General features: G+C 46.6%; 1 protein-coding gene across 3 annotated transcripts in view; it reads left to right on the plus strand.

Moving 5' to 3' along the window:
• Positions 1-14,804, plus strand: part of LOC106574093 (lysine-specific demethylase 4B) — an 86,388-nt gene that overhangs the window by 40,311 nt on the left and 31,273 nt on the right. For all 3 annotated transcript variants that reach the window (XM_045697358.2, XM_045697357.2, XM_045697359.2), the window contains exons 9-11: positions 6,600-6,796; positions 10,853-11,118; positions 11,690-11,934. In XM_045697358.2, the coding sequence (XP_045553314.1) occupies positions 6,600-6,796; positions 10,853-11,118; positions 11,690-11,934 (708 nt within the window). The remainder of the gene's footprint in view (positions 1-6,599; positions 6,797-10,852; positions 11,119-11,689; positions 11,935-14,804) is intronic.

Raw genomic sequence — 14,804 nt, forward strand, 5'->3', positions numbered from 1 at the left:
TACAATGCTGTAGTAGTAGTAGGAGTAGTAAATTTTTTACATTTTAGTCATTTAGCAGACGCTCTTATCCAGAGCGACTTACATTGTACTACGGGATAGTACAATGCTGCAGTAGTAGTGGTAGTACAATGCTATGAAGTGTAATGTGCCTAACTGCTTTTCATCATACCACTCTTACCTCCCTGACCAGCACACAGGAATATGTCACTCCCTGACCAGCACACAGGAATATGTCACTCCCTGACCAGCACACAGGAATATGTCACTCCCTGACCAGCACACAGGAATATGTCACTCCCTGACCAGCACACAGGAATATGTCACTCCCTGACCAGCACACAGGAATATGTCATCTAGATAGGTCATTGTTTCTCAATGTGTGAACACATTTTTATCGTAGCCTTGGACAAGCACATCTGATTCAACTTGTCAACTTATCATCAAGCCCTTGATGAGTTGAATTGTATATGTTTGTCTGGGGCTACAACAAAAATGTGTGCTATTGGAGATACTCGAAGACCGGAGTTGAGAAACACTGATCTAGGCTATTCTTCAGGTGAGAAAGTACATTACAGTTCAGTATGGGCCAAAACATAGGTGAGAGAATTTTCATCACACCGAATAGAAGATTCAATTCCATTCCATCTGGCTGTTGGTGACTCAGAACTGGACACACACACCACACAGCCGCAGACCCAATTCTCTGCCTTTTCATCTATCAAAGTGAATTGCAGATGATTCACTCGCCGAGTAGTGATATTTGTTTGTGTACGCTTGTTTGTTTGGGTTAGAGCTGATGGGCTTTGATGAGGAGTTCTGAAGATGATGAAGGCTACGGTATTATTATTGTGTGTGTGTGTGCATTCCACGAGTGTGTGGGCGCTACAGGCAATTTTACTTCATGCACAGTTCCCCCCGGGATTGCCTCGCAGAATAAATATCAGCCCGTGCAGAGAAGCACGAGATTGAACGTTCTAGAGATTCCCCCTTTAGTTAACACTAACAACGTTTCCCTTTACTGTGGGACTTGTGATCGAATCAACGCAATTAGCCACTTTCAATGCAACCTACCGAAACAAAATGAACTATGCAAGAGAGTTTGTTGTAGGCAGAGCACATGGGAGTAGGATTCTATTGCGTTGACAGGCACCACTCAGGCCCGTACGCTACACAGACCGGTGCACCTTAACCAATCAGAGCTTTGGTAGGCCAATTACAGCAATAAGGCCTGAGGGGGTATGGTGTATGGCCAATATGCTAAGGGATGTTTTTACGCAAGGCAGAGTGCCTGGATACAGCCCTTAGCCGTGGTATATTTGCCAGATACCACAAACCCCCGAGGAGCCTTATTGCTATTATAAACTGGTTACCAACGTAATTAGAGCAGTAAAAACAAATGTTTTGTCATACCCATGGTATATGGTCTGATATACCACGGCTGTCAGCCAATAAGCATTCAGGGCTCAAACCACCCAGTTTATAATCACTAATAGACCATTGCCTTATATGGATCTGTGCCATTCACTTTGAACTGGACTGTGTTTACAGCGTGAGTAGATTAACTTGTTTTGAGATCAAAGCGAGAGCTGCATGTAGCCACGTGTGTACATTTGTTCATATCCTTTGATAGTTAGTGAGATATTAGCCCAGTTATAGATCATTTGTAGTCAGCAATAGGGGAGTGTTTGTGTAACCGATGTGAAATGGCTAGTTAGTTAGCGGTGGTGCGCGCTAATAGCGTTTCAATCGGTGACGTCACTCGCTCTGAGACCTGAAGTAGGGTTTCCCCTTGCGTTGCAAGGGCCGCGGCTTTTGTGGCGCGATGGGTAACTATGCTTCGTGGGTGTCAGTTCTTGTGTGCAAGGGTCCCTGGTTTGAGCCCGGGTTGGGGCGAAGAGAGGGACGGAACCTACACTGTTACAATTGCTTCCTACAAGAGCACAAAATGTGTTCATTTCTAGACATCTTTTAAAAGCCAGTCAGATGAAGAGTTTTGTTTTGTCTTAAAGGGGCAGTGTTTTATTTTGAGACAGACATGAATATGCTAAGTAGCCAATAGGCAGAGGGTAGCATAATTTGACTGATTCTCTATAGTAATGGTATGCGATTAATAATGCATTTTATTTTGTAAAGTGGTTTCTTCCATCAAACAACACAACAACATGTTCAGTCACCTCCTTGTCTGAAGGACAAGTGGATAAACAGGTTCATGTCAAGTCCTGCATGTTTTTTCTCATGGAATGTAGGCCAACATTGAACACCACACATTGGCTGTTACTGTAGGCTGAATGATAGAACAGCTATTTCCATGTTAAAATGTTATGGGATGCATTTTCTGCATTTCTTTGATGGTAGGCCACTATGGTAGGCCTACATTATGATCAAATAGCCACAGTAGGCTAATTGACCACGGTTAAAACTAACTTAAAGCGGGTACAGCCTTAGTGTTCACAGTAAATGCGCGCCGGAAGTTGCACAGAATTTTCACAACATTCAAGTTTGCACTCAGCAGACCTGAAATTTTGCTCAGTGATGAAAACATTTTGAGGGAACATTGGCTACAGGCCTAGAGTAGGCTTTAAACAAAGAGTATTGTCAATTCACTTCTCATTGTGCGGCAATAACGACACTGCTATGTTAATGCATGGTGGCCATGACCCTCACTGGAAATGAGCTCATGATAGCAGGGATAGAAATGACTAGCCAACCACTAAAGCCCCTTATTGCAGATGCCTGTCCTAGCCAACCACTAAAGCCCCTTATTGCAGATGCCTGTCCTAGCCAACCACTAAAGCCCCTTATTGCAGATGCCTGTCCTAGCCAACCACTAAAGCCCCTTATTGCAGATACCTGTCCTAGCTAACCACTAAAGCCCCTTATTGCAGATGCCTGTCCTAGCCAACCACTAAAGCCCCTTATTGCAGATGCCTGTCCTAGCCAACCACTAAAGCCCCTTATTGCAGATGCCTGTCCTAGCCAACCACTAAAGCCCCTTATTGCAGATGCATGTCCTAGCCAACCACTAAAGCCCCTTATTGCAGATGCCTGTCCTAGCCAACCACTAAAGCCCCTTATTGCAGATGCCTGTCCTAGCCAACCACTAAAGCCCCTTATTGCAAATGCCTGTCCTAGCCAACCACTAAAGCCCCTTATTGCAGATGCCTGTCCTAGCCAACCACTAAAGCCCCTTATTGCAGATGCCTGTCCTAGCCAACCACTAAAGCCCCTTATTGCAGATGCCTGTCCAAGCCAACCACTAAAGCCCCTTATTGCAGATGCCTGTCCTAGCCAACCACTAAAGCCCCTTATTGCAGATGCCTGTCCTAGCCAACCACTAAAGCCCCTTATTGCAGATGCCTGTCCTAGCTAAACACTAAAAGCCTCTTATTGCAGATGCCTGTCCTCACCGCTTTGTGTGCCTGTGTATCACCCATGTAAGACATGCTCAGTAAACCTGCATCCTTTTTTTTGGTGGCAGGTGTGAATGCAGATGACTGCTTCCTTATGCAATATGCATGGACATGTTAGCATTTGTTAAGGAGCTGTCCTCAGGACCTCAGTAGTTCCTCTACCCGCTCGGTTTAGCTCAATAACTCAAAATGAAGTTCAAATGAATCCAGTTTTTCTAGTGTTGTTTCTCTGGGAGTGTCTGTGAGCCTCCAAATGGCAGAAACTGTTTCTAGCCTAGCTGTAATTTGTGGTTGCAGGTAGCCTAGTGGTTAGAGCGTTGGGCCTGTAACCAAAAGGTTGCTAGATCGAATCCCGAGCTGACAAGGTTCTGCCCCTGTTCATTGGCCGTCGTTGTAAATAACAATTTGTTCTTAACTGACTTGCCTAGTTAAATAAAGGTAATGTAATATATATATATATATGAACTGAATGGACACACTCCCATTGCTGCAGACAAGAGGACAGGCAGTACAGCACACTACTGCAGACTCATTAACGATTGTAACTGGATTCTCCCACATTTTCTCTACTCTCTCATGCATCTAGAACATGGATGTGAAACTTACACCTCAGCCTAAAAGTCCCCCACTTGCGCCTCCAAATAGTTACATTTCCATGTGGCACCGACTGGTAAGATGCTTCTGGAGAGCTGTCACGTTTGCTAGCCAAGCAGAGGTCCTGGGTTCGAGCCTCGGCGTGAGCCAAATCAGGAGGAAGTGGTACTCGTTAAGCGAGCAGCCTGACATCCTTTACATGTGCATAGATTTTTCATATGCTCTGCCAACTGAGCGCCACAGGACTTTCTAGTGAGCCTATTTTTCTCACGTAGGTTGTACAATCATGTTGCGATGTTTTAAAAGAAGCTTTATCACGCACAGCCATCAATGGGTAACGGAGAGTCTAGACCTATTTAGTGAAGGATGACAGTCAGAGCCAGTGAGGTCGCGTGGCGGTATTTTAAGCGCTCCCCTAACATGGAATATTTTTCTAATAGGGGGCGACCTCGCCTAAGGTCTTTTGTTTTCCTTCAATCATTTAACTTCATTAGGATATGAAGTAAGTAGGCTATAGGGCTCATTGGTTAGAAGGCCTTGGGGGGTCACGTTTTGGAGACATTTTATACATTTCCATTTGATAATGAAGTCATCTAAGCATAGTACCCCACCCTCTCTCTCGCAAATTGATCAATTTCCCTTAATAGTTCTATGGGACAGAAATGGGCTTTACTTTCTTTTGGTTCCTACTTCCTCTGGTGCGCTGCTACTACCCCCCCCCCCCCCCCCCCCCACACACCCTGTTCCCAGACGACATTGCAAAGAGACACATTTATCTTCCGGTCGTTTGTGTTTTGGTGTCTCTCACCTCTTCCCCTGTTCCAGTTAATGTTTTTACGTAAGTCCCCACTCAGACCCTGGTAGCCAGATGACTCTCATCTGCCGGTTTCCTCCTCACTTAATTCCATCCCTCAACTGATGCCTAGATGAGATGTAGTGTGTGGATATTGGTTTGCGGTGGGGGGGGGGGGGCTTTCTCTTGTTGTTGATGTTATTACTAACCCCCCCTCCCTCTAGTACCTCACCTCTCTGTTTCTCTCTTGCTCTCGATCTGTCTCCTCCACTTGTTCTGCCTGGCTCCGTCTGAGGCGCAGCGTGCCTGAAGAATGTTCCCAGTAATTGAACATAAGGCCTCTCAGCACAGCTCAGGAAATAAAGCAGAAATGTAATACAGAAATGTAATACACCAACCGTGGCACAGAAAGAAAATGAGTTTTTATTTTCATCTTCTCTTGCTCTCTTTCCATTTCCCCTATTCTCTCTCTTTCTCTCTCTCTCTCTCCCCCCTTTATTCTCTCTCCCCTCTTTTTCCTCTCCCTCCCCCAGTGTACTGTGATATACTCACACTGCTCTCTCCCCCCAGTGTACTGTGATATACTCACTGCTCTCTCCTCTCTCCCCCCAGTGTACTGTGATATACTCACTGCTCTCTCCTCTCTCCCCCCAGTATACTGTGATATACTCACACTGCTCTCTCCTCTCTCCCCCCAGTGTACTGTGATATACTCACACTGCTCTCTCCTCTCTCCCCCCAGTGTACTGTGATATACTCACACTGCTCTCTCCTCTCTCTCCCCCAGTGTACTGTGATATACTCACACTGCTCTCTCCTCTCCCCCCAGTGTACTGTGATATACTCACACTGCTCTCTCCTCTCTCCCCCCCAGTGTACTGTGATATACTCACACTACTCTCTCCTCTCTCCCCCCAGTGTACTGTGATATACTCACACTGCTCTCTCCTCTCTCCCCCCAGTGTACTGTGATATACTCACACTGCTCTCTCCTCTTTCCCCCCAGTGTACTGTGATATACTCACACTGCTCTCTCCTCTCTCCCCCCCAGTGTACTGTGATATACTCACACTGCTCTCTCCTCTCTCCCCCCCAGTGTACTGTGATATACTCACACTGCTCTCTCCTCTCTCCCCCCCAGTGTACTGTGATATACTCACACTGCTCTCTCCTCTCTCCCCCCCAGTGTACTGTGATATACTCGCACTGCTTTCTCCTCTCTCCCCCCAGTGTACTGTGATATACTCACACTGCTCTCTCTCTCCCCCCAGTGCCAATAGATATGGGAGTTGATCAAAATGTGATTTGTTTTTGAATTCTTTGTGGGTCTGTGTAATCTGAGGGAAATATGTGTCTCTAATATGGTCATACATTTGGCAGGAGGTTAGGAAGTGCAGCTCAGTTTCCACCTCATTTTGAAGGCAGTGTGCATTTAGCCTGTCTTCTCTTAAAAGCCAGGTCTGCCTTCGGCTGCCTTTCTCAATAGCAAGGCTATGCTCACCGAGTCTGTACATAGTCAAAGCTTTCCTTAAGTTTGGGTCAGTCACAGTGGTCAGGTGTTCTGCCACTGTGTACTCTCTGTTTGGGGTCAAATAGCATTCTAGTTTGCTCTGTTTTTTGGTAACTTCAAACAGATGACCCAAACAGAGATGTGTCAAGTAATTATATTTTTGTTTTCTCATGATTTGGTTGGGTCTAATTGTGTTGCTGTCCTGGGGGTCTGTTTGTGTTTGTGAACAGAGCCCCAGGACCTGATATATGTATGTGTACTCACAATGCCCTCTCTCTCTCCTCTCGGTCAGTGTACATGTCGTAAGGACATGGTGAAGATCTCCATGGACGTGTTTGTCCGCTGCCTGCAGCCAGAGCGCTACGTCCAGTGGAAACAGGGAAAGGACGGCATGGTGCTGGACCACCAGCGACCCACCACCCTGACCAGCCCTGAGCTGGAGCACTGGAGGGCCAACCGGGTCACCTACCGCCAGAAACTGCTTCAGAGGTCAGGGGGTCAATTGTGCACACACAATTGCTTTACAATTGAATTTCATCGACCCGTCAAGGTCAAGATGAAAGGCATCATTGGAAGTCCAAGAGTATAATTGTATACATCCTCCCCACACTACCTGATACTTGTATACCTACATGCTTACCACATACACTACCAAGATATAAATGTACACCAAGTGTACAAAACATTAGGAACACCTGCTCTTTCCACGACAGACTGACCAGGTGAATCCAGGTGAAAGATATGATCCCTTGTTGATGTCACTTGCACTTCAATCAGTGTAGATGAAGGGGAGGAGACAGGTTAAAGAAGGATTTTTAAGCCTTGAGACAATTGAGACATGGATTGTGTGTGTATGTGCCATTCAAATCAAATTTTATTTGTCACATGCGCCGAATACAACCTTACCGTAAAATGCTTACTTACAAGCCCTTAACCAACAATGCAGTTTTAAGAAAAATAAGAGTTAAGAAAATATTTACTAAATAAACTAAAGTTAAAAAAAAAATAACACAATACAATAACGAGGCTATAGGGGGTACCGGTATAGAGTCAATGTGTGGGGGTACAGGTTAGTCGAGGTAATTGAGGTAATACGTACATTTAGGTGGGGTAAAGCGACTATGCATAGATAATAAACAGCAAGTAGCAGCAGCATTTAAAAAAAAAAAAGGGGTTGGTCAATGGAAATAGTCTGGGTAGCCATTTGATTAGCTGTTCAGCAGTCATATGGCTTGGGGGTAGAAGCTGTTCAGAAGCCTTTTGGACATAGACTTGGCGCTCTAGTACCACTTGCCATGCAGTAGCAGAAAGAACAGTTTATGACTAGGGTGGCTGGAGTCTTTGGCAATTTTTAGGGCCTTCCTCTGACACCGCCTGGTATAGAGGTCCTGGATAGTAGGAAGCTTGGCCCCAGTGATGTACTGAGCCGTACGCACTACCCTCTGTAGCGCCTTGTGGTCAGATGCTGAGCAGTTGCCATACCAGGCGGTGATGCAACCAGTCAGGATGCTCTTGATGGTGCAGCTGTAGAACTTTTTCAGGATCTGAGGACCCATGACAAGTATATTTTCAGTCTCCTGAGGGGGAATAGGCATCGTCGTGCCCTCTTCACGAAGGTCTCGGTGTGTTTGGACCATGATAGTTTGTTGGTGATGTGGACACCAAGGAACTTGAAGATCTCAACCTGCTCCACAACAGCCCCGTCGATGAGATTGGGGGTGTGCTCGGTCCTCCTTTTCCTCTAGCCCACAATCATCTCCTTTGTCTTGATCACGTTGAGGGAGAGATTGTTGTCCTGGCACCACACGGCCAGGTCTCTGACTTATTCCTTATAAGCTGTCTTATCGTTGTCGGTGATCAGGCCTACCACCGTTGTGTCGTCAGCAAACTTAATGATGGTGTTGAAGTCGTGCTTGACCACAGAATAATGGGTGAACAAGGAGTACAGGAGGGGACTAAGCATGCACCCCTGAGGGGTCCCCGTGTTGAGGATCACCGTGGCAGATGTGCTGTTGCCTACCCTTACCATCTGGGGGCGGCCCGTCAAGAAGTCCAGGATCCAGTTGCAGATGGAGGTGTTTAGTCCCAGGGTTCTTAGCTTAGTGATGAGCTTTGAGGGTACTATGGTGTTGAACGCTGAGCTGTAGTCAATGAACAGCATTCTCACGTAGGTGTTCCTTTTGTCCAGATGGGAAAGGGCAGTGTGGAGTGCAATAGAGACTGCATCATCTGTGGATCTGTTGGGGGCAGTATGCGAATTGGAGTGGGTCTAGGGTTTCTGGGATGATGGTGTTGATGTGAACCATGACCAGCCTTTCAAAGCATTTCATGGCTACAGACATGAGTGCTACGGTTCGGTAGTCATTTATGCAGGTTTCCTTAGTGTTCTTAGGCACAGGGACTATGGTGGTCTGCTTGAAACATGTTGGTATTACAGACTCAGACAAGGAGAGGTTGAACATGTCAGTGAAGACACTTGCCAGTTGGTCAGCGCATGCTCGGAGTACACATCCTGGTAATCCGTCTGGCCCAGCGGCCTTGTGAATGTTGACCTGTTGGAAGGTCTTACTCACATCGGCTGCGGAGAGCGTGATTACACAGTCGTCTGGAACAACTGATGCTCTCATGCATGTCTGTGTTACTTGCCTCAAAGCGAGCATAGAAGTAATTTAGCTTGTCTGGTAGACTCGTGTCACTGGGCAGCTCTCGGCTGTGCTTCCCTTTTGTAGTCTGTAATAGTTTGCAAGCCCTGCCACATCCGACAAGTGTCGGAGCCGGTCTAGTAAGATTCGATCTTAGTCCTGTATTGACGATTTGCCTGTTTGATGGTTTGTCGGAGGGCATAGCGGGACGTCTTATAAGCTTCTGGGTTAGAGTCCTGCTCCTTAGAAGCGTTAGCTCTACCCTTTACCTCAGTGGGAATGTTGCCTGTAATCCAAGGCTTCTGGTTGGGGTATGTACGTACGGTCACTGTGGGGATGACGTCCTCGATGCACTTATTAAAGCCAGTGACTGATGTGGTGTACTCCCGGAACATACTCCAGTCTTTGCTAGCAAAGCAGGCCTGTAGTTTAGCTTCTGCTTCATCTGAACACTTTTTTTTATAGACCGAGACACTGGTGCTTCCTGCTTTAGTTTTTGCTTGTAAGCAGGAGTCAGGAGGATAGAATTATGGTCAGATTTGGTAAATGGAGGGCGAGGGAGAGCTTTTTCTCTTTTAATGTCCCGTTGGTAGGATATACGTGCTTTCAGCTCGTCCCATTTATTTTCCAGTGATTGAACATTAACTAGCAGGACGGACGGCAAGGGCAGATTTAGCCACTCGCCTGATCCTCACAAGGCACCCTGATCTTTTTCCACAAAATCTCAGTTTCCTTCTCCAGCGAATCACGGGGACTGGTCGGGTGTCTGTAGTAGTATATCCCTCCCGTCCGACTCATTGAACTACTCTTCATCTAATCTGAGGTGAGTAATCACAGTTCTGATGTCCAGAAGCTCTTTCGGTCATAAGAGATGGTAGCAGCAACATTATGTACAAAACAAGTTACGAACAACGCGAAAAAACAAACAAAATAGCATGGTTGGTTAAGAGCCGATAAGACTGTAGCCCTCCCCTCCTGCGCCATCGTCAGAGGGTGAATGGGAAAGACAAAATATTGAAGTGCCTTTGAACGGGGGTATGTAGTAGGTGCCAGGCGCACCGGTTTGAGTGTGTCAAGACCTGCAACACTTTTCCCATGTGTATCAAGAATGGTCCACCACCCAAAGGACATCCAGCCAAGTTGACCTTGTAGTCCATGCCCTGACAAATTGAAGCATTTCTGGAGGGGAAATGTTCTGAACTCAATATTAGGAAGGTGTTCCTAATGTTTTGTACACTGATTCATGCTAGGATATGGAATGACAAGGATTAGGGAAAGTCCTGACCCTAGTAATACCGCACTCTGAGCTATGTCAATAATGTTTTTATGTAACAGTGTCAGCCATACTTCTGGTTGTGTTCCAATTGGTGTAGCTAGTCACACTGCCCACTCTCTCCCCACTCACTCGCTCCACTCTCTCCCCTCTCACTCGCTCCACTCTCTCCCCTCTCACTCGCTCCACTCTCTCCCCTCTCAATCAATCAATCAAATGTATTTATAAAGCCCTTCTTACATCAGCTGATGTCACAAAGTGCTGTACAGAAACCCAGCCTAAAATCCCAAACAGCAAGCAATGCAGGTGTAGAAGCACGATGGCTAGGAAAAACTCCCTAGAAAAGCAGGAACCTAGGAAGAAACCTAGAGAGGAACCAGGCTCTGGCTCTCTCCCCTTTCACTCTCCCCAGGTCTCTCACTTTCAGGTCTCTCACTCTTTGGTCCAACATTTCTATCTATCCATCTTTTTCTCTTTGTCTCTTTTAAAAGCATGAATGGTTTACAGGGGAAACTTGAACAGTAAAATACAGGTAAAAGAGCGAGGTACTGAGTTGTGTGAATTCAAGTGAAGTACTGTAAGTGTCATCATTCTCTCATGTCCACGTTTGCCCCATCCCTCCATCCCCAGAGCTTTACAGAAGAAGGAGCAGCTGCGGCGGCTGAAACTGGAGGAGGTCAAGGTTCTGGCGGAGGAAGGCATTGAGATGGATGCCGCCGAGTACCAGCGTCAGGTGGAGGAGCGCGAGGCCCAGCGGCGCCAGGAGAGGGAGGAGAGGATGGCCCGGGAGGCGTTTCAGACCCTGGAGGCCATGGAGAGAGAGGACCAGGAGAGGGAAGAACGGGAGAGGCAGGACCGAGAGAGGCAGGACGCCATTGCCGCCAAGGCCACAAGAGGTTGGTGTAGGGCTCAGTAGGGGCTTGGATCAGTTTTGCATTGTCCTCGCTACTGTTTGGTTTAGGATTGAGGCAGGAGGGGAGGAGGAGAATGTGAGCGTCAGGAGGAGGTCGTTGGGGTGAAGAGCAGGAGGTCGTTGGGGTGAAGAGCAGGAGGTCGTTGGGGTGAAGAGCAGGAGGTCGTTGGGGTGAAGAGCAGGAGGTCGTTGGGGTGAAGAGCAGGAGGTCGTTGGGGTGAAGAGCAGGAGGCCATTGGGGTGAAGAGCAGGAGGTCATTGGGGTGAAGAGCAGGAGGTCAGGGTGAGGGGGGGTGGATGTTTCTGAAGGCACCAGTTGGCTGCGTCGTTGGATGAAATCCCATTTCAATTTCGGTCAATTAAGGAGTTTAATTGATATCCCAGTTTCAAACTTCCAAAGTGAGTTAGACGTGAGCTACATGATATCGCAAGGTACCAGATCAAATGGCTATTAGAACCAACAAGTGGTACAGAGATATTACGACACCGATTATTATAAAAAATGTTGTGCCTTTTTGAATTGGGAGGTTCCACATTTCCCTTCTCTTACCCAGTACAAGACCCCCAGGCAGACCCACAGCACTTGACGGCGAATGGAGAGAAGAAAAAGAAGAAGAAGAAGAAGAAGAAGAAGAAGCAGCAACAACCTACCCTGCCGCTGGCTCCTATAAACTCTTTCCAAGCAGCTTTTGAGAAGTTTGCCACGTTCAACATGCCCCAGACACCAAAGGAGACCCAAGGGAGCAATGACACAGAAATACCAGCAGAGGGCAGGCTTGATGTGAAAGGCATGCAGCAGGTAAGCAGTGCTGGAATAAGGTGTAGGATGAAGTTGCCTCTAGACCAGGGCTCTCCAACACTGTTCCTGAAGAGCTACCTTCCTGTAGGGTTTCTCTCCAACACTGTTCCTGAAGAGCTACCTTCCTGTAGGGTTTCTCTCCAACCCTGTTCCTGAAGAGCTACCTTCCTGTAGGTTCTCACTCCAACACTGTTCCTGAAGAGCTACCTTCCTGTAGGTTCTCACTCCAACCCTGTTCCTGAAGAGCTACCTTCCTGTAGGTTTTCACTCCAACCCTCATCTAGCACACCTGATTCTAATAATTAGCTGGTTGATGAGCTGAACCAGGTTAGTTACAACTGGGGTTGTAGTGAAAACCTACAGGAGGGTAGCTCTCCAGGAACAGGGTTGGAGAGAGAACATACAGGAGGGTAGCTCTCCAGGAACAGGGTTGGAGAGCCCTGCTCTGGATGCTGATCTTGGGTCAGTTTTTGCATTTTCCCCCACTAATGGTTAAGGTTAGGATTGGTGTGGAGCAATGGTTCCCAAACTTTTTATAGTCCTGTACCCCTTCAAACATTCACCCTCCAGCTGCGTACCCCCTCTAGCACCAGGATCAGCGCACTCTCAAATGTTGTTTTTTGCCATCATTGTAAGCCTCCCACACACACACACACACCAAACAATACATTTATTAAACAGAAAAAAGAGTGTGAGTTTTTGTCACAACCCGGCTCGTGGGAAGAGACAAAGAGCTCTTATAGGATCAGGGCACAAATAATAATATAATAATAATCAATCATTTTGCTCTTTATTTAACCATCTTACATATAAAACTTTATTTGTTAACCTCTTACATCTAGACGTTCCGCTAGCGGAACACCTGCTCCAATATCCAATGATAGGCGTGGCGCGAATTACAAATTCCTCACAAATACAAAAACTTCAATTTTTCAAACATATTACTATTTCACAGCATTTTAAAGACAAGACTCTCCTTTATCTAACCACACTGTCCGATTTCAAAAAGGCTTTACAGCGAAAGCAAAACATTAGATTATGTCAGCAGGAGTACCCAGCGCAGAAACTAATCAGACACCCATTTTTCTAGCTAGCATATGAATGTCACAAAAACCCAGAAGACAGCTAAATGCAACCTTTTACAATCTTCATCAGATGACACACCTAGGACATCATGTTACACAATACATGCATTCTTTTGTTTGATAAAGTTCATATTTATATATAAAAACAGCATTTTACATCGGTGCGTAACGTTGACTAACTATTTTCCCTCAAATGCATCCGATGAAACAGAGCTACAATTTACTAAATTACTATTCGAAAACATTTTTAAAATGTAATATTGTCATTCTAAGATTTATAGATGAATATCTCTTGAAAGCACCTGTAATGCCAGATTTAAAATTAACTTTACTGGGTAATAATAGTTTGTGATGAAAGGGGATGCGATACTCTGAAAAATAGGCTAACGTTACAGGTCAGCGCCATCTTGGAACAATCGCATATCACATCTAGTCTTGTATACTATTGTCAATAATCCCTTACCTTTGGTTGTCTTCATCAGAAAGCACTTCCAGGAATCCCAGGTCCACAACAAATGTATTTTCGTTCGAAAAAATTACTCCTTTATGTTCCAAGAGCTTGTTCTTGTTAGCGCGTCTGAAAGATGATCCAAATGCTCCGTCGGCCACGGGACAGCCATTTCGAGAAAATGCATTTTTTTTTCCATTTAGGTTCGTTCAAACATTTACATTTACATTTAAGTCATTTAGGTAGACGCTCTTATCCAGAGCGACTTACAAATTGGTGCATTCACCTTATAATATCCAGTGGAACAACCACTTTACAATAGTGCATCTAAATCTTTTAAGGGGGGGTTAGAAGGATTACTTTATCCTATCCCAGGTATTCCTTAAAGAGGTGGGGTTTCAGGTGTCTCCGGAAGGTGGTGATTGACTCCGCTGTCCTGGCGTCGTGAGGGAGCTTGTTCCACCATTGGGGTGCCAGAGCAGCGAACAGTTTTGACTGGGCTGAGCGGGAACTGTGTTTCCTCAGAGGTAGGGAGGCGAGCAGGCCAGAGGTGGATGAACGCAGTGCCCTTGTTTGGGTGTAGGGCCTGATCAGAGCCTGAAGGTACGGAGGTACGTTCCCCTCACAGCTCCGTAGGCAAGCACCATGGTCTTGTAGCGGATGTGAGCTTCGACTGGAAGCCAGTGGAGAGAGCGGAGGAGCGGGGTGACGTGAGAGAACTTGGGAAGGTTGAACACCAGACGGGCTGCGGCGTTCTGGATGAGTTGTAGGGGTTTAATGGCACAGGCAGGGAGCCCAGCCAACAACGAGTTGCAGTAATCCAGACGGGAGATGACAAGTGCCTGGATTAGGACCTGCGCCGCTTCCTGTGTGAGGCAGGGTCGTACTCTGCGAATGTTGTAGAGCATGAACCTACAGGATCGGGTCACCGCCTTGATGTTAGTGGAGAACGACAGGGTGTTGTCCAGGGTCACGCCGAGGCTCTTAGCACTCTGGGAGGAGGACACAAGGGAGTTGTCAACCGTGATGGCGAGATCATGGAACGGGCAGTCCTTCCCCGGGAGGAAGAGCAGCTCCGTCTTGCCGAGGTTCAGCTTGAGGTGGTGATCCGTCATCCATGTCAAACGTTGTATAACATAAATCTTCACAGCGTTTTTCAACAAGAGAGCCAATAAGATTCAAGGAGGATGATTGCATTGTGTTTAAAAACATTTCGAAAGGGGAGGGTAACCAGGGGCGCCGGCGTCATAATGGTGATGGCCCTCTCCGTGTGACCACGTTCCACAGCGTGTCATTCTGTCAGTTTTCACAGTAGGAGTCTCAAATCACTTTGTAAA

The sequence above is a fragment of the Salmo salar genome, chromosome 16, assembly GCF_965601325.2.
Source record: "Salmo salar chromosome 16, fSalSal1, whole genome shotgun sequence".
Classification (NCBI taxonomy): Eukaryota; Metazoa; Chordata; class Actinopteri; order Salmoniformes; family Salmonidae; genus Salmo; species Salmo salar.